The 21300-nt window shown below is 41.6% G+C and overlaps 1 protein-coding gene across 6 annotated transcripts in view; it reads right to left on the bottom strand.

Moving 5' to 3' along the window:
• LOC140717613 (uncharacterized) overlaps nt 1-21300 on the bottom strand; it is a 344930-nt gene that overhangs the window by 169765 nt on the left and 153865 nt on the right. For all 6 annotated transcript variants that reach the window (XM_073031183.1, XM_073031184.1, XM_073031186.1 and 3 more), the window contains one exon: nt 9867-9911. In XM_073031183.1, coding sequence (XP_072887284.1) covers nt 9867-9911 — 45 coding nt within the window. The remainder of the gene's footprint in view (nt 1-9866; nt 9912-21300) is intronic.

Genomic DNA, 21300 nt, shown 5'->3' with positions numbered 1-21300 from the left:
AGGAGTCGAGAGGTAATATTGCAGCTATATAGGACCCCGGTCAGACCCCACTTGGGGTATTGTGCTCAGTTCTGGTCGCATCACTACAGGAAGGATGTGGAAAACATAGAAAGGGTGCAGAGAAGATTTACAAGGATGTTGGCTGGTTTGGGGAGCATGCCTTATGAGAATAGGTTGAGTGAACTTGGCCTTTTCTCCTTGGAGCGACGGAGGCTGAAAGATGACCTGATAGAGGTGTATAAGATGATGAGAGACATAGATTGTGTGGATAGTCAGAGGCTTTTTCCCAGGGCTGAAATGGCAGCATGAGAGGGCACAGTTTTATGGCACATGGAAGTAGGTACAAAGGAGATGTCGGGGTAAGTTTTTTTTTTTTACGCAGAGTGTGATAAGTGCATGGAATGAGCGGCTGGCAACAGTGGTGGAGGTGGATACGATAGGGTCATTTAAGAGACTCCTGGATAGGTACATGGAGCTTAGAAATGTAGAGGGCTATGTGCAATGCTAGGTAATTTCTAAAGTAAGGACATGTTCAGCACAGCATTGTGGGCTGAAGGATCTGTATAGTGCTGTAGGTTTTCTATGTTTCTCTATAACAACGGCAGTCATGGTCTCATGACCATGATTGTTCTAATTTTTTCTACATAAGTGGGTTGCCATTGCCTTCTGCGCAGTGTTTTACAAGATGGGTGATCCCAACCATTATCAATAACACTTCAAACTAAAACTTTATGCTATAGAATTAGAAAATCTGGATACCTTTAGATTTTTAGGAATTTGGTTCGATAAAAGACTCACATGGTAACACGTTAAAGAAATAATAACCAAAAGTAAGAAAGTGCTAAATGTTCTGAGGTGTTTAATAGGAAAGGAATGTGGAGCTGCAGGAATCTCTGAAAGCAGTAAACAGCAGGGGTTCCCGCCATGGATCAATACCACTATGCAAGGGATCCGTGGGGCCCAGGTTGGGAACCCCTGATGTACTGGATTAATAAGAACAATACTGGACTATGGAAGTATGCTGTGTAGATTGGCATCACACAGTATGCTCAACAAACTGGATATGCAGTAATTCAAAGTTAAGCATTAGTGGGCCAATATGGACAACACCAGTGGCAGCAAACCAGCTGGAGTTGGGAGAGGCACCTCAGGATCTGAGAAGAACACAGTTTTCATTAACATATTGGGTAAACCCACAAGGGCATGGAGAAAATCATCCAAGTAAACAACTTCTAGATCCATGCTGGGAAAAGGAAAGAAAGTCTTGCATGGACTATTGAAGGAAAAGCAGAAAGGATAGGAATTAGTAATAAGGTAGTGAGTGCTACAGTGCCTTTTCCTGGACAGTCTCCATGGCTGTCTGAAGTACCAGAGGTGGATCTTCAATTATTCAAAAGGAGACAGAAAAAATAGAGCAGTGATTTTAAATCAATTTAGTTGAATCTTGTGTAAATAATAATTATTATGGATATTTAAAATATGCACAGATGTTCTAAAATGGAAATCGTAGATTGGTAGTGCCTAATTTTAACATGAAAAAGCAGGTGAGGATAAATGATAATTTGTCAGTGTTTACAGGTGAAATGACAGCTGGATGATTCGCTTGCAGTTGGAGGAGGAAGCAAGATCAATGAGAGTTCTAATATAGTCTGAGTCAACCACAACAACCACGAGTCTAAAGGATTCATATTCAGTGGCAAAACCAGACGTTATGTGTGAGATAATACAAAATCTTAATAGACAAAATGGTGGGACTCTGTACATGTTTAATGTGGATGCCAGCACACATTGATATTTGAGGAAACTAGCAAAGGAAGCAACTAGACGAGCGGACTTGGACATTCAAAGAAATTACAGTAAAAGAGTAATGAAAAACATTATTAAAAGTGAAATTTAAAATGTGGAGAAAACACTAGGATGAAAAGAGAACTGAAAGACATCTTTATAGAATCCAGAAAGAAGTGGGATTGTTGAGGAATGTGTGAAAGAGCAGAAGGGAGGAGGTGATAATATCAAGATTGAAGTTCGGGCACACAATTAAATGGTACATTGCTTTCAATGAAGAAACACAATACTGGAAGGGGCAAGTATTGTAATCGGCAAGAAATGGTTGAACATGTGACAATGTGTTCAAGATATAATTAAGAGAAGGGATGGTTGATGCTAAAGTTATCAAAGAATAAAATACGATTTAACATTAACAATCTTTTGCAGAAAAGGATCACAGGATTTTTGCTTTAAATATGTTGTACAGTTCATTAAGAATACAGGCATTTTTATAGAATGTGATACAATAAATATATAGGATTTAGATATCCTGACACACACACCAGTTCAGAAGATTGTGGTAATGCAAGCAGGAGGAGGGAGGGAGAAGAAGAGGACAAGGAGGAGTGAGAGAAAAAGGAGGAGGAGGAAGAGGAGGGTCAAGCCTCTCTAAATTTCCTGAGAGACCCCATTGGATTCAAGGCAAGTTGGCAAATTAGACCTAAAATTGGAAGGGAACAGTGGATCATGGTGGAGGGCTATTTTTTTGGCTGGAAACCTGTAACTGAAGAAGCATCAATAGTGATCACTGCGGGAACACTGATGTTAGTTAACTATTTTAACATTTGGATATAGAAGTAGGATTATTGTTTGAACAATACAGAAATATTGACTGTGCTGTTAATAGTGTCCTCACTATATAATAGGTAATCTCAGGTAATAGATAATAATAGGTGTTAATAGGTAATCTCAGGCAACAGAATAATAATAATCTGTTTAAAAGGCAAGCATGGGCTGCTGGCGATGGTGGTGGAGGCGGATACGATAGGGTCTTTTATGAGACACCTGGATAGGTACATGGAGCTCAGAAAAATAGAGGGCTATTAGCAAGCCTAGGTAATTTCTCAGGTAAGGACATGTTCAGCACAACTTTGTGTGCTGTAGGTTTTCTATGTTTCATAACAATGAAAAATAGAAATTATGAGAACATTGTGCAAAGATGCACATTGGGAGGAGGTGAAGGTTAAAGAACACTGTGATTGAGTGCCTTGGGAAGTTTTGAAGAACAGAGGAACCCTAGTGTACAAATCCTTTGATCCCTGAAGGCAGCAACACAGATAGATAAGATAGTGAAGGTGGCAAATGTGATATTGGCTCTCATTAGCTGGGGCACAGAATACATAAGCAGATGGTGATGGTAATACTTCATAAAACATTATAAATACTTTATACAACATGAAGCAACTAGAATACTACACAATTCAGCTCATCAAACTATAGGAAGGGTGTGATTGCATTGGAGCTGGTGCAGAGGGGATTCAGCAGGACTTTGTCTGGGATGGAATGTTTCAGTCATGATGAGAGAATTAATGATTGTGTTTGTTTTCTTTGAGAATTGATAGATATGTATAAAGTTATAGAAACACAGAAAACCTACAGCACAGTGTGGAAGATCAGAGGGATCTTGGGGTCCGAGTCCACAGGACGCTCAAAGCAGCTGAGCAGGTTGACTCAGTGAATAAGAAGGCATATGGTGTATTGGCCTTCATCAATCATGGAATTGAATTTAGGGGCCGAGCGGTAGTGTTGCAGCTATATAGGACCCTAGTCAGACTCCACTTGGGTGTACTGTGCTCAGTTCTGGTCACCTCACCACAGGAAGGATGTGGAAGCCATAGAAAGGGTGCAGAGGAGATTTACAAGAATGTTGCCTGGATTGGGAGGCATGTCTTATGAGGATAGGTTGAATGAACTCAGCCTTTTCTCCTTGGAGCAACAAAGGAGAGATGTTGAGAGGCGTTGATTGTGTGGATAGTCATTGGTTTTTTCCCAGGGCTGAAATGGTTGCCACAAGAGTCTTTTAAGAGGCTTTTGGATAGGTACATGGAGCTTAGAAAAATAGAGGGCTATAGGTAAGCCTAGTAATTTCTAAGATAGGACATGTTTGGCACAACTTTGTGCTGTAGGTTTCCCATGTTTCTAAACAATACAGGCCATTTGGCTCACAAAGTTGTGCCAAACATGTCCCTACCTTAGAAATTACTAGGCTTACCCATAGTCCTCTATTTTTCTAAGCTCCATGTACCTATCCAGGTGTCTCGTATCCGCCTCCACCACCATTGCCAGCAGCACATTCCTTTTTTTTGCAATTTATTTTTTATTGAAGTTCATCATCAAACATTTCCATAAGATGTATTTCAGATATTGTACCTATATATCATATAGTCATATATGCCACAAATCTCCACATAATATTTATCTGAGGTATACACTTGTAGAAAAGAGAGGAAAGAAAGAACAAGGGAAAGAAGAAAATTATGTACAAGTAGGGAGTGATCTTTTTTTTTACAACATATTCATTGATTTGTGAGGATAAAATCAGGCCTATGAGGTGTTATGTAGTTAAACCATTTTTCCCAGTATGAATCAAACTGTCCCAAATTATGATTAACAGATGCTGTTATCTTCTCCATTTTGTAAATGTCCATTGTAATTTCCATCCATGCATTTAAGGTTGGGCTCTTCTGTGATAACCATTTCCTAGTAAAAGTCTTTTTACCAACAGTATATTCATTAAATATATCTTTTCAACTATTCTTGAGGTATATACCCAAAATACATGGTCTTACTTTCTTAGGATATTTCACATTTAAAGATGTCTTGTAGGGCATTGTGTATCCCACTCCAACAGTCTTTGATAATGGCGCATTCCCAGAAAATATGATAATGGTTTGCATTTTGATTTCCACAATTTCTCTAGCAAACAGGGCGGTCATAATGGGATTTCTGAGAGGGTGTAATAAAATATCTTACCAAGTTTTTCCATCCCAACTCCCTCCATTTCTGCGAACTGGTACACTTCCATTGATACCTCTATATTATTGTCCATTCTTTCTCAGATATAATTATCCCTCCTTTCTTCTCCCAGTTTGTTTTAATGTATGAAGTCAAATGTGTTTTAAGATTTGACAAACCCTTATACACACTTGAAATGATTCTACTACCATTCTCTGAATTATATGCTTTTCTAAATAGTTCTATCAAATATGTTCTTGTCTTGGTTACATTTTTAACCATCCTATTAACATATTGTCACATCTGTAAATACCGATAAAAGTCTTGTTTTTCTAATAAGTGTTGCTCTTTAAGCATTTCAAAACAGAAGTGTTCCTTCTTTCATCATATTGTCCTTTAGCTGTCCAGTCCTCAAATCCTGCATCCAGTTTATTTGGTGTAAAATCCAAGTCATATGAATACCATTTAAGAATTGCAATATCTCCCTCTAGTTTATATTCTTTTATAATAGATTTCCATATTTTAAGAGTCCATTTCACCCACAGGTTATCAATAGTATTTATGTACCTTTGTATTTGTTAACAGCCAGAATTGCCTGTATAGGGATGGGAAGTATCCCCTCCTCAATGTTTTTCCATTGAGCATCATATGATGGGTTGCACCAACATATCACAGCTCTCAACTGTGCTGCAAATAATAATCTCTAAGAGAAGGTAGGCCCCATCCCCCCTTTTCCTTGGCTAATTGCAGAGTTTTGAGACAAACTCTAGGCCTTTTACCTTGCCAAATATATCTTGATAACATTTTGTTCCATTCATTGAATTGATTTTGATTAATCTCTATTGGTAGGGTCTGAAAGAGATATAATAGTCTGGGCAGTATGTTCATTTTAATAGATTCAATCCTTGAACTGAGACTAAAAAAAGGGATTAGATTCCATCTTGTTATATCTTCCTTAGTTTTTTATATATATAGGCTGATAACTGCATTCTGATAATTTTGCCAAATCTTTTGGCATAATAATGCCCAAATATTTGAAAGCATCTGTTTGCCACGCCCAGGGGAATCTACTTTCAATTTCTCTTGGTGGGCTATAGTTATATGAAAGTACGGTCTGCCCTCCTTATCCGCAAATTCCGCATGCGTGAATTCAACCGACCGCAAATCGCGAAAACCCGGAAGTGCTCTTCCAGCACTTGTTGTTCGAGCATGTACAGACTTTTTTTCTTGTCATTATTCCCTAAACAATGCAGTATAACAACTATTTTACATAACATTTACATTGTATTAGGTATTATAAGTAATCTAGAGATGATTTAAAGTATACGGGAGGATGTGCGTGGGTTATCGTGGATTGGGATCGAAAAAAATCGTAAGTTCTCTTACTCAGTAAGTCGGAACAGGTACATCCGGTATTATTTAGTGTCAGTTAGTCAAATGTTTGTCTCAGTATATAGTATATATTTTACCTTTCTATGCATATAAAACACTTAAGAATGTATGTTTCAGCGCTGGGCTCAGGAACTTCTTCCTGAGTTCGATCCAGTGACAAACCGCTATCAAGTGCGCTCTCCACCGTGCCGGGTTGATGTGAGGATCAAAAACCCAAAACCCAATAATTAAACCATTGCGTTGCTTAGTAATAATTGTAGCTTTCATCGGGGCAGAGCCTTTCTCACTTTATCATTTAAAATTGTTCCGATCGTTGACCGACTGTAGCCTAACGCTTTTCCAATGACAATGGCATTTCACCTCTTTCTGATCGCTTTATTATTTCCACTTTATTTTCAATCACAATCGTGATTATTTTCGTGAACAGAAACACTGCGGATTCAGAGTCACGTTAAATAAGGTCTGGGGTTCCGCTGGGTCCTAAGATCTACCGCATTGAGACAGGTTGAATAAGGGACGTGAGCATCCACGAATTTTGGTATCCGCGGGGGGTCCCGGAACCAATCCCCCGCGGATAAGGAGGGCCGACTGTAATTGGGTTTTATCTATGTTGATCTTGTATCCTGATAATTGACCATAATGTTCAAAGGATTGCATCAATTTAGGTAAAGAGTATGTTGGTTGCCCTAGATAGATCAAAATGTCATCTGTGTAACAGGCCAATTTATGCTCTGTCACTTTAATAGTAATTCCCCTGATATCTTCATTTTGCCTGATGTATTGAGCTAATGGTTCCAGATATAATGCGAAGAGTAGCGGTGACCATGCACAACCCTGTCTCGTGCCCCTTTCTAGGGTAAAACTATTTGATAAATATCCAGTGATTTTAATCGTAGCAGTAGGGTTGTCATACAGTTTTCTGGCAGCTCATTCCATGCACTCACCACTCTGAGTAAAAAACTTACCCCTGACAACTCCTCTGTACCTACTCCACAGCACTTTAAACCTGTTACCTCTTGTGGCAAACACGAGGAAATCTGCAGATGCTGGAAATTCAAGCAACACACGCAAAATGCTGGTGGAACGCAGCAGGCCAGGCAGCATCTATGGGAAGAAGCACTGTCGATGTTTTGGGCTGAGACCCTTTGTCAGGACTCACTGTCGACGTTTTGGGCCGAGATCGAGTCGCTCTGCCATTTAATCATGGCTGATCCTTTTTTAGCCTCCTCAACCCCACTTCCCATCCTTCTCCCCCTAACTTTGATGCCATGTCCAATCAAGAACCTATCAATCTCTGCCTTAAATTCACCCAACGACCTGGCCTCCACAGCTGCATGTGGCAACAAATTCCACAAATTCATCACCCTTTGGCTAAAGAAATTTCTCTGCATCTCTATTTTAAATGGATGCCCCTCTATCCTGAGGCTATGTCCTCTTGTCCTAAGCTCCTCCACCATGGGAAACATACTTTCTACATCCACTCTGTCTAGGCGTTTCGACATTCAAAAAATTTCAATGAGATTCCCACCCCCCCCAATCCTTGTAAATTCCAGCAAATACAGACCCAAAGCTTTTAAACATTCCTCGTATGATAATCCTTTCATTCCCAGAATCATCCTTGTGAACCTCCTCTGGACCCTCTCCAATGCCAGCACATCTTTTCTAAGATGAGGGGCCCAAAACTGTTCACTGGCTAGGCTTGTGTCCCCTGGTGTTTTGGAGAGAAAAGAGACTTGATTGCAATAGATTCTGAGGAGAAGATATTTTCTCTTTTGGGACAATCTAGAACAAGATCAGATAACTAAGAATTAAGGGGTCAGGTATTTAAGAGAAACGGTGAAGTTTTTCTGTAAGCATCATGCATTTGTGGAACTCTCTTTCTGAAAGGGGAATGGAGCAGATACTTGGATAATGTTAAGGTAAATGAAGATATATGCTTGATAATCAAGGAAGTGCAAGGTGATGGTGGGGGGGGGGGTGTGAAGTGGAGAGGAAGGATCACTATACAGTGGTACAGATTTGAGTGGCCCTGTGGTCGTCTGTTCATAACTCAGATGTGAAGAAGCGAATCCTGGTCAGAAAGTTCATAACCTTTAATTTAGAAAGGCAGTTTTTCCAATCCAAGGGAAATAAATCAGGTAATGAAAGACATGTTAGTTTAATAGAGACAAACGAATACAACTTGGATGCTTCTTGGGAGAGTGAACACTTGAACAAATACACATTGATCCAAGACTAACTAACTAACTTGATATGCATTTAATATAACATTTAAATTACCGTAGATGTCGGATTATAAGCCGCTACTTTTTTCCCACATTTTGAACAGCTTTGAACTCTGCGGCCTTTAATACGGTGCGGCTAATGCATGATTTTTTTCATGCCGCCAAAAACATTTTGCCTCGTAACAGTAGACCAATAAAATTGATGAGTAGTTCACAGAGGTCCAATGAAATTGTACGATAAATCAAGCGCACTTTCACAATTAAATTATTGTAAATCAGTCATTTGTACTCACCCTCATCAACATGGAAAACACTCGAAGAAAAGCATTGTGCTGCCTTTATGGCAGTTATTTAGTTTATAATATTTTCGCTTAGTAATTCATTTTCTAGTTAAAGTTAGAAGTGTTTTAACTATATTTGTTTTCTGTACTACATCGCGGGATGCTATGACGTCACACCCGGTTTCGCCGCGTCTTGTGGGAAAAATGCCAGTTTGCGATAAACGGGAAGGAGGGGGGCGAGCGGCATTACGCGAGCGGCATTGGATCTGAGCGAACGCTGCTTTTAAGTTAAAGGCGATCAATAACTTTTCCTGGTAGGCTACAGTATATATATTTTTTACCAGTCGTTAGGAGATATTGGAATGTTGTTCAGTAAAAAAGTATATGCAACGTATATTTAAAAGTAGCCGCGTTACAGGCACGGTTCGAAAAAAAGCATTTGCAATATGTATTTGTTTATGTTACCATATGGATTTAATTAAAAGTTAAAAAATCCTCACGTGTAATATCTTTCTGTGTAAATATCTCATATTACAACGTGGGACACCTGCGGCCGAAAATCCGGTGCGGCCGAAAATCCGGTGCGGCCTAAAATCCGGTGCGGCCTGTACAAGTAAAAAATTGATTTTCTTTCTAAAATTAGAGCCAGCGGCTTTTAATCAGGTGCGCTCTGTAGTCCGGAATCTACGGTAATATAACATATAACATTTCCATCACTATAGCAGATGGAAAAGCAGAGCATAATGTTAATTATAGAGGTAGTGGGACCATTCATCGAAGTACCACAAGGTCAACAAAGGTGACAGTGCACAGTATGGAGACAACCTACTGGGATAAGTAGGGAATTGGTTACAGAGTGGGAGACAAGGAGATAAAGGGTACGTACTTCTAGGTGAGCCCAGTAGTTATATTTCAGTGAGAGGTTTTGGAACATCATGACCAAAGCATCTCCAAATTACATTCAAGATAAGAGCAGGACAAGGCCATTCAGCCCGAGTCTGCTCTATCATGTAACATGCTTGCGGTAACCCACTCCTTCTCTTTTCGAAACGTTATCTCTACTAGGGAATTGAACTCCATTTTTCCGGATTTTATGTGTGAACATTACTGCAGCACTCAATAATATTTAAAATAATCAGTTTGTTTACTGAGGCAACATTTAGGAAAATATAATTAACAGGCTTACCTTCTCCCCCTTTGGCCCATGCAGTCCTGGTTTTCCGGGAATACCCTATACAACAAAAATTTGAATCGATATGACAGCTTTGAGACACATCACATCCTATGAATAAACACAAGAGATTCTTCAGATACTGGAAATCCAGGGCGACAAACAGAAAATGTTGGAGGAACTTAGCAGGTCTGGCAGCATCTTTGGAGGAGCACAAACAGTCGAAGTTTCAGCCCGAGACCCTTCATCATGTTGGAAAGAAGAGGGAAGAACCTGGGGTGAATGGAAGGATAGTGATAGGTGAAACCTGGTGAGGGTGAAGGTAATCATTGAGGGTAGGGGGTGAACTGAGAAGCTGGGAGATGATAGTTGGAAGAGGTAAAGGGTGAAAGAAGAAGGAATCTGATGAGAGAGAGTGGACCACAGGAGAAAGGGAAGGAGGAGGGGGCATCAAAGCGAGGTGATAGGCAGGTGAGGAGAAGAGAAGTGGTAAGAGGGAAGCCAGAATGAGGAATGGAAAAAGAGAATGGTGAGGGGGGAGAAATTACCTGAAGTTAGAGAAATCAATGTTCATGCCATCGAGGCTACCCAGATGGAATATAAGGTGTTGCTCCTCCATCCTGAGTGTGGATTGATATGTTGGAATTGAAGTGGATAGTAGAAATAAAATGGGTGGCCACCAGGAAATCTTGCCTTTTTTGGTGAACAGAGTGGAGATGCTTGAAGAAGCAGTCTCCCAATCTACACTGCACCTTACTAATATAGTGGAGGCCAAATCAGGAATACCTAATACAGTAGATGACCAAACAGACTTGCAAGTAAAGTGCAAGTCAGTCACGTCACTTGGAAGGATTGATGGTGGTGAGGGAGAATGTGCTGGCATTGGAGAGAGTCAGAGGAGGTTCACAAGGATGATTCCAGGAATGAAAGGGTTATCATACAAGTAACGTTTGATGGCTCTGGGTCTGTACTCGCTAGAATTTAGAAGGATGAGGGGGGATCTCATTGAAACTTTTTGAATGTTGAAAGGCTAGACAAAGTAGATGTGGAAAGGTTGTTTCCCATGGTAGGAGAGCCTAGGACAAAAGTGAACAATCTCAGTATAGAGGGGTGTCTGTTTAAAAAAGGAGACGTGGAGATATTTCTTTAGCCAAGGAGTGGAGAGTTGTGGAATTTGTTACCACAGGCAGCTGTGGAGGCCAGGTCATTGGATGTATTTAAGGTAGAGATTGATAGGTTCTTGATTGGACAAAGCATCGAAGGTTATGGGGAGAAGGCCGGGGAGTGGGGCTGAGGAGGATGAGAAAAAGGACCATTCCATGGGCCAAGTAGCCTAATTCTGCTCCTATACTTGTGGTCTTATGGTCATGGTGTAGGGGCAGGTGTGGCACTTATCCGCTTGCGAAGTTAAGTGCCAGGAGGGAGATCAGTAGGGAGGGATGAATGGACAAGGGGATCAAGTATAGAGGTCCTACTGTAAATTGCAGCTGGGGTGGAAAGGAAAGATATATTAGCTAGTGGGATTGAGTTTAGGATCCGAGAGATAATGTTGCAGCTATATCGGACCCTGGTCAGACCCCACTTGGAGTACTGTGCTCAGTTCTGGTAGCCTCACTATAGGAAGGGTGTGAAAACCACAGAAAGGATGCAGAGGAGAAAGGATGTTGCCTGGATAGGGGAGCATGCCTCATGAGAATAGGTTGAGTGAACTCGGCCTTTTTTCCTTGGAGCAACGGATAATGAATGGTGACCTGATAGAGGTGTAGAAGATGATGAGAGGCATTGATCATGTGGATAGTTAGAGGCTTTTTCGCAGGGCTGAAATGGCTAGCATGAGAGGGCACAGTTTTAAGGTGATTGGAAGTAGGTACAGAGGAGTTCGGAAATTGCACCATCTCGGATCGCAAGACCCTGCAGCGGATAGTGAGGTCAGCTGAGAAGATCATCAGGGTCTCTCTTCCTGCCACCACAGACATTTACACTACACGCTGCATCCGCAAAGCAAACAGCATCATGATGGACCCCACGCACCCCTCATACAAACTCTTCTCCCTCCTGCCGCCTGGGAAAAGGTACCGAAGCATTTGAGCTCTCACGACCAGACTATGTAACAGTTTCTTCCCACAAGCTATCAGACTCCTCAATACCCAGCGCCTGGTCTGACACCTTGCCCTATTGTCCTGTTCATTATTTATTGTAATGCCTGCACTCTTTTGTGTACTTTATGCAGTCCTGGGTAGGTCTGTAGTCTAGTGTAGTTGTTCTGTGTTTTTTTCTCTGCGTTTTTTTTTACGTAATTCAGTCTAGTTTTTGTAATGTGTCATGTAACACCATGGTCCTGAAAAACGTTGTCTCATTTTTACTATGTACTGTACCAGCAGTTATGGTCGAAATGACAATAAAAAGTGACTTGACTTGACTTGAGATGTCAGGGTTAAGTTTTTTTACGCAGAGAGTGGTGAGTGCGTGGAATGGGTTGCTGGCGATAGTGGTGGAGGGGGATACGATAGGGTCTTTTAAGAGACTCCTGGACAGGTACATGGAGCTCAGAAAAATATAGGGCTATGGGTAACCCTAGGTAATTTCTAAGATAAGGGCATGTTCGGCACAGCATTGTGTGCTGAAAGGCCTATATTGTGCTGTAGGTTTTCTATGTTCTAGAACTTCACAGCAGATGAACTTCTGGCCCACAATGTTGTGGTAAACCAACTAAAACATAAATCAAAACACCTTAAACACTAATCCCTCCTACCTACACAATGTTCATATCCCTCCATCATCCTCATATTCATGTGCTTATCTAAACATCTCTTAAAAGGCTCCAGTGTATTTGTCTCTACCACCATACCAGGCACCGCATTCCAGGCATCCACCACTCTGAATAAAAAACTTACCCTTCACATCCCCTTTGAACCTACTCCCTCTCAGCATTAATGTATACCCTCTGGTATTAAACATTTCAACCCTGGGAAACAAGTATTCTCTCTTCACTCTATCTATGCCTTGCATAATCTTATAAACCTGCATCAGATCTCCCTTCACCTTCTGCATCCTCTCCAAAGCCTCAACAACCTTCTTGTAGTCGGACGACCAGAACACCGAATCAGAATCAGATTTATTATCACCTGCATGTGATGTGAAATTTGTTAACTTAACAACAGCAGTTCAATGCAGTACATAATCTAGCAGAGAAAAAAGTAATAAGTGAATAATAATAATCAATAAACAAGTAAATAAATTACATATATTGAATAGTTTTTCACAAACATGCAGAAGCAGAAATACTGTATATTAAAATAAGTGAGGTAGTGTCCAAAGATTCAATGTCCATTTAGGAATCAGATGGCAGAGGGGAAGAAGCTGTTCCTGAATCGCTGAGTGTGTGCCTTCAGGCTTCTGGACCTCCTACCCAATGGTAACAGTGAGAAAAGGCATGCCCTGGGTGTTGAAAGTTCTTCATAATGGATGCTGCCTTTCTGAGACATTGCACCCTGAAGCTGTTCTGGATACTTTGTAGGCTAGTACCCAAGATGAAGCTGACTAGATTTACAACCTTCTGCAGCTTCTTTTGGTCCTGTGCAGTAGCCCCTCTATACCTGCCCCTGATGCAGCCTGTCAGAATGCTCTCCACAGTGCATCTATAGAAGTATTTGAGTGTATTTGTTGATATGTCAAATCTCTCCAAACTCCTGATAAAGTATAGCCTTCTTTGTAACTACATTGATATGTTGGGACCAGGTTAGATCCTCAGAGCTCTTGACACCCAGGAGCTTGAAGTTGCTCATTCTTTCCACTTCTGCACCCTCTATGAGGATTGGTATATGGTCCTTCATCTTACCCTTCCTGAAGTCCACAATCAGTTCTTTCATCTTATTGATGCTGAGTGCCAGGTTGTTGTTGTGGCACACTCCACTAGTTCGTATATCTCACTGCTGTATGCCCTCTCGTCACCACCTGAGATTCTACCATCAATGGTTGTATCATCATCACATTTATAGATGGTATTTGAGCTATGCCTAGACACACAGTCATGAGTAAATAAAGAATAGAGCAGTGGGCTAAGCACACACCCGATGTGCGCCAGTGTTGATTGTCAGCGAGGAGAATATGTTATCACCAATCCGCACAGACTGTGGTCTTCCAATTAGGAAGTCGAGGATCCAATTGCAGAGGGAGGTACAGAGGCCCAGGTTCTACAACTTCTCAATTAGGATTATGGGAATGATGGTACTAAATGCTGAGCTACTGTATAGTCAATGAACAGCATCCTGACGTAGGTGTTTGCGTTGTCTAGGTGGTCTAAAGCCATGTGGAGAGCCACTGAGATTGCATCTGCCATTGCCCTATTGTGGCGATAGGCAAATTGCAATGGGCCCAGGTCCTTGCTGAGAAAGGAGTTCAGTCTAGTCATGACCAACCTCTGAAAGCATTTCATCACTGTCGATGTGTGTGCTACCGGGCGATAGTCGTTAAGGCAACCCACCTTATTCTTAGGCACTGGTATAATTGTTGCCTTTTTTAAGCAAGTGGGAACTTCTGCCTGTAGTGAGAGGTTGAAAATGTCCTTGAATACTCCCGCTAGTTGGTTGACACAGGTTTTCAGAGCCTTACCAGGTACTCCATTGGGACCTTCCACCTTGTGAGAGTTCAGTCTCTTTAAAAACAGCCAAACATCAGCTTCTGAGACTGAGATCACAGGGTCATCAGAGGGTCATCAGGTGCAGCAGGGATTTTCACAGCTATAGTTGTGTTTTTCATTTCAAAGCAAAAACTGTATGCAATACTCCAGATGTGGCCTAACTAGAGTTTTATAAAGCTGCAATGTAACCTCTTAATTTTTAAGGAAGACATCTTTGTCACAGCTGGACATTTCAACTTCAAGGTTATCAGGGGAAATCAGCATGGTTTTGTAGAAGGGAAAATATACTCGACAAATTTAGTGTAGTTCCTTTAAGATGTAACATTTCCGTAGTCAAAGGGAACCTGAAGAATGTGCTGCACCTAGATTTCCAGAGGGCATTTGATAAGCTGATTCATCAAAAGTTGCAACAGAAAGTAAGTTCAAAATAAATTTATTATCTAAGTACATATATGTCACCATATAGAACACTGAGATTCGTTTTCTTGTAGGCATGTCAGTAAATCCTCAAAGTACAAAAGAATCAATGAACAACTACACCCAACAGGTGCAAAACAACCAGTGTGCAAAAACAACAAACTGTGCAAATACAAAAGAAAAAGATGAAATAATAAAACATAAATAAGCAATATGAGTTCATAGGGGTCAAGATAGCATGGATGGATGGAAGTGGGGAGTAGATATAAGTTTTAGCTGGCTGATAAGATGCAACAAGTGGGTTAAGGTTCTGTGGGTATATTCAGTAAATTTGCTGAAAAGATAAAGATAGGTAGGAAAGGAATCCAAAGGCAGGAACAGGTTTTGAATCGATGTCCAGGCCTCCACCCAGCATTCACAGCCAGATACATTACTGTATGATGAAGGACTTGTCTAGATTTTGGACTGTCCCAGGTCCAGGGATCAGCTGTCCACGTGAGCATGATGTTTGAGGGCAGGTAAGTCAGTGTGCTTACAGCTTGAACCCTGGAGTTCGGGTTCTCTTCATCAGTTAGTCCAATGGCTGATGCTTAAAATCAAAGCCTGAAGGTCAATCGGAAATCTGAAAGTTTAATCCCTATGGCCAAAGCCTGGAGACTAGAGGTCTGAGGGTCTGTCCTGGAGTTGGAAGATTGTCCATGTGGGTGGGAGTGAGAATCAGGGCATGTTTAACAATTTTGTTGCTTGTTGTGTTCTGCTGAGCTTTGTGGGCTTGCTATGTTGGCACTGCAATGTGTAGTGACATTTGTGAGTTAACCCCAGCACATCCTTGATTGTGCTGGTTGTTAATGCAAATGACACACTTCACAGTACGCTGCAAAGAACATATGATAAATAAATTTGATAAGTTAGACAGATATTTGATGAGCAAGTGGTGGCAAGATTACCAAGGGTAGGTGGGAATTCAGAGTTGAACCTGCAGTCAAATTGGCTATGGTCTTATTAAATGACAGAAGAAATTTGTGCCCTTTAAGATCTTTGTATCCTCTTTAGCCACAGGTAAGGTCCCAGAGCACTGGAGAATTGTCAATGTCTTTCCTTTGTTTAAGAAGGGAAAAATAGATAATCCAAGGAATTATAAACCTGTAAGTTTCACATCAGTGGTAGGGAAATTATTGTAGAGGATATTTACAGATAGGATATGCTCACATTTGGAAGAACATGGGCTAGTTAGGGACACTCAGCATGGCTTTGTGTGGGCATGTCATGTCTTACTAACTTGACTGAGTTTTTAAGGAGGTGATAAAGGTGATTGAAGGTAAGGCAAAGAAGGTTGTCTAAGTGAACTTTAAGTAAGTATCTGAGAAGATCCCAAAGTAGAGTCATCCACTGGGGTTCAGAATTGACTTGCCCATAGAAGGCAAAGGGCAGGGCTGGAAGAGTGTTATTCTGTCAACAATGGTGTTCTGAAGCAATCAGTGCTGGGACCTCAGTATATAAGGCACAGTACACAGGTGGCAGACGAATATGTAGATAGGATGGTAATTAAGTATGCACTCAACACAAATTCGATGGAGTTGCAGATAGTGAAGAAGGCTGTCAAAGGAGACAGCAGGATATAAAGAAATAGCAGATGAAGTTTAATTTGGTTAAGAGCTGCACTTTCAGAGATCAAACATCAGGGAAAAGTATACAGGATCCTTAACGGCATTGATGTACAGAGTTCAAGTCCATACTTCCCTGAAAGTGGCAACTCAAGTAGTTAGATAGAAGGTGTATGGCACGCCAGCCTTCATCATTTGGGGTACTGAGTAAAGGAACCCCATCCTGTTGCTGCTGTATAAAAGCACCACTGGGCTGCAATTGTGCATAATGTGCAGTTCTGGCTGCATCCCCATCCCTCTCCTCCCATCCCAGACTGACTGGCAGAGGGGGTGGGGTGGCTCTCTTGGTGAAGAATGATATTCAGTCCCTTGCGAGGGGGGACATATACATTAATGATTTAGATGAAGGGATTAAAAGTAACTTTAGCAAATTTGCTGATGACACAAAGCTGGGTGGCAGTGTGAAATGTCAGGAGGATGTTATAAGAATGCAGGGTGACTTAGACAGGTTGGGTGAGTGGGCAAATGTATGGCAGATGCAGTTTAATGTGGATAAATGTGAGGTTATCTACTTTGGTGGCAAGAACAGGAAGGCAGATTACTATCTAAATAGAGTCAAGTTAGGAAAAGGGGCAGTACAACGAGATCTAGGTGTTCTTGTACATCAGTCAATGAAAGCAAGCATGCAGGTACAGCAGGCAGTGAAGAAAGCTAATGGCATGCTGGCCTTTATAACAAGAGGAATTGAGTATAGGAGTAAAGAGGTCCTTCTGCAGCTGTACAGGGCCCTGGTGAGACCCCACCTGGAGTATTGTGTGCAGTTTTGGTCTCCAAATTTGAGGAAGGACATTCTTGCTATTGAGGGAGTGCAGCGTAGGTTCACAAGGTTAATTCCCAGAATGGCGGGACTGTCATATGTTGAAAGATTGGAGCGACTGGGCTTGTATACATTGGAATTTAGAAGGATGAGAGGGGATCTGATTGAAACATATAAGATTATTAAGGGATTGGACACGCTGGAGGCAGGAAGCATGTTCCCGCTGATGGGTGAGTCTAGAACTAGAGGGCACAGTTTAAGAATAAGGGGTAGGCCATTTAGAACAGAGATGCGGAAAAACTTTTTCACCCAGAGAGTGGTGGATATGTGGAACGCTCTGCCCCAGAAGGCAGTGGAGGCCAAGTCTCTGGATGCTTTCAAGAGAGAGTTAGAGCTCTTATAGATAGCGGGGTCAAGGGATATGGGGAGAGGACAGGAACGGGGTACATCGTGTATGATCAGCCATGATCACAGTGAATGGCGGTGCTAGCTAGAAGGGCCAAATGGCCTACTCCTGCACCTACTGTCTATTGTCTATTACAGGAAAGACATAGAAACTTTGAAGAGGTTCACTAGGATGCTGCTTGGATTATTAGGGCTTATTAGCAATAAAGAGGTTGGATAAACTTGGACTGTTTTCTCTGCTGTGTTGGAGGATGAGGGAAGACCTGATAAAGTTTATAAAATTGAGGGATACAGATAGGGTAGACAGATAGAATCTTTTCCTCAGGATAAAGATAATATATTAAATACCAGCGGGCACAGCCTTCAGGTGAGATGGAGAAAGTTTAGAGGTGTGCAAGATAAGTTTTTGTTAAGAGTAGTGGGTGCTTGGATACAGTGCCGGGGTGGTGGTAGAGGCTGATACAATAGAGGTGTTTCAGATAGGAGAATGAGAATGGAGGAGGAGATGGATATGGGGCGTATGAAGCTAGTAGGTACTCTATTTACATAATGTGGCATCATGTTCAGCACATTATGGACTGAAGGGCTATTCCTGCACTGTACTGTTCTATATTTTATGTAAACGGTTGACTTCTGGTCCTAATGTGCCACCCAGCTCTTGTCAATGCCAGGCAATTAGATAAATCCTCTAGGTGATTCCTTCATGTTATTCCACAGTCTTGCTTGCGATTGCCTTGGTATTACTATCCTTTGTCTCCATTTTATGCAGCCTTTTGCCTCCTTTCTATGGGGACACAGATTGTCTGCTGCTGCACACAGAGGCTGAATACCTTTGCTTCCTGCAGCTGAAAACACCTTCCTACCAAATGATTCCTACAACATGAACATAGAACATTACAGCACAGTACAGGTCTCTTGGCCTGTGATGTTATGCCAACCTTTTAATCTACTCTAAGATCAATCTAACCTTCCCCCTCCCCCACAAAGCCCTCCATTGTCTATCATCTATGTGCCTATTTAAGAGTTTTGTTTTTTAAATGCCTCTGCCACCTTCAGGGCCATCCATAAATACCACTCCCTATATATTAAAGACACTACCTCCGACATCCCCACTACATTTCCGTCCAATTATCTTAAAATTATGACTCTTCATATCAGCCATTTCTGCCCTGGGAAAAAGTCTCTGGCTGTCCACTCTACCTATGTCTCTTATAAATCTTTATCAAGTCACCTCTCATCCCCCTTCGCTCCAAAGGGAAAATCCCAAGCTTACTCAACCTATCCTCTTAAGACATGCTCTCTAATCCAGGCAGCATCCTGGTAAATCATCTTTGCAGCCTCTCTAAAGCTTCCACATCCCTCCTATAATAAGGTGACCAGAAGTGAACTCAATACTCCATATGGCCTAACCAGAATTTTATACAGCAGCAACATTACTTTGCAGCTCCTGACCACAAACCCAGCTCATAAAAGCTGACACACTATAACCTTAACCACACTATCGACTTGCATAGCAACTTTGAGGGATTTATGGAAGTGGGTGCCGAGATGTCTTTGTTCCTCTATATTGCTAAGATCCTGCTATTAACTTCTATTCCGCCTTCAATTTCAAACGTTCAAAGTACATCACACTTTTCTGGATTTAACTCCAATGGCCACTTCTCAGCACAGCTTTGCATCCCATCTATGTCCTGTTTTAACCAATGACAACCTTCTACTAACATTTATGTTATCTGCAAACTTACTAATCAACCCTTCCACTTCCTCATCCAAGTTATTTATATAAGTCACAAAGAGCAGGGGGTCCCAGAACAGACCCCTGTAGAACTCCATTGGTCACTTCATCTAATACCACCCTCTCCCTTCTGTGGGCAAGCCAATTCTGAATCCATTCGGCCAACTTTCCCTGGATCCCATGTTTCTTGAACGAGCCTACCAAGGAGACAATCCATGTACACCACAGCCACTGCTGTACCTCCCTTGTGAAAATCCATGTACACCACAGCCACTGCTGTACCTCCCTTGTGAAAATCCATGTACACCACAGCCACTGCTGTACCTCCCTTGTGAAAATCCATGTACACCACAGCCACTGCTGTACCTCCCTTGTGAAAATCCATGTACACCACAGCCACTGCTGTACCTCCCTTGTGAAAATCCATGTACACCACAGCCACTGCTGTACCTCCCTTGTAAAAATCCATGTACACCACAGCCACTGCTGTACCTCCCTTGTGAAAATCCATGTACACCACAGCCACTGCTGTACCTCCCTTGTGAAAATCCATGTACACCACAGCCACTGCTGTACCTTCATCAGTTTGTTATTTCCTCAAAGCCTGCTCATCATAAAGCCATGCTGACTATCAATAAATCACACGATGTTTCTCCAAATGCTCGCAACTCCTATCTCTCAAAATCCTCTCCAATATTTTGTTCATCACTGGCCTATAGTTCTTAGGGTAAATCCTATTACCTTTCTTGAACAAAAGAATAATACTTGCCAGGCTCTAATCTTCTTGAACTACTCCTGTAACCAGTAAGGACACAAAGTTCATTGCCAAAGAAGCATAACTTTAAGGCCATCCATGCTCATGTGATCTTGGCACTACAGCTGGGTACCTCTGCTTTAGCCATTCTATTTCATAATACACAAAGATTCTGTACGTGCCCATATTCCTCTAAATTAAAGTTATTTCCATTAATATAGCAATTTTGCGGGCTGCTTTAACATTACTTGTAATTGAGACCAAATACACTGGACGTGCACAATTCAAGAACCACCGACATTGTACTGCTCAGACCAATATTTTTTTGAACTTGTCATTGTTAAGTGTTTCTTATGATCTCTGATCAATGGCACTGAACTTGTAATTATCCAGTCTGTGATGGGATGAGGTAAAATGATTTTAAATTTCAGAAGAGCACAGGAACAGGCCAATGTTGTGCCGAACCAAGGAGATGATATTGGGGTTTTATAAGGCACTGGTGAGGCCTCACATTGAGCATTGTGAACAGTTTTGGGCCGCCCATCTTAGAAAAGATGTGCTGGCATCGGAGAGGGTCCAGATAAGTTTCTTAAGGATGATCCCAGGTATCAAAGGGTTATCATATGAGGAACATTTGATGGCTCTGGGTTTGTACTGGCTGGAATTTAGAAGGAGGGGGATCTCGCTTTTCGAATGTTGAAAGGCCTAGACAGAATGGATGTGGAAAGGATGTTTCCCATAGTGGAAGAGTCTAGGACAAGGGGTTTGCAGCTTAAGGATAGAGGGGTGTCCATTCAAAACAGAGGTGCTGAGAAATTTCTTTAGTCAGAGGGTGTTGAATTTGTGGAATTTCTTCCCCCATGCAGCTGTGGAGGCCAGGACACTGGGTGTATTTAAGGCAGAAATTGATAGGTTCTTTATTGGACATGGCATCAAAGGTTACGCAGAGAAGGCCGGAAAATGGGGTTGAGGAGGAGAAAAAAAAGGATAAGCCATGATTGAATGGTGGAGCAGATTCGATGGGCCAAATGACTAAATTCTGTTTCTATGCCTTATCGTCATATGGAACCAGTTAAAA

The sequence above is a fragment of the Hemitrygon akajei genome, chromosome 28, assembly GCF_048418815.1.
Source record: "Hemitrygon akajei chromosome 28, sHemAka1.3, whole genome shotgun sequence".
In the NCBI taxonomy this organism is placed as follows: Eukaryota; Metazoa; Chordata; class Chondrichthyes; order Myliobatiformes; family Dasyatidae; genus Hemitrygon; species Hemitrygon akajei.
This window is presented reverse-complemented; position numbering and strand designations above follow the sequence as displayed.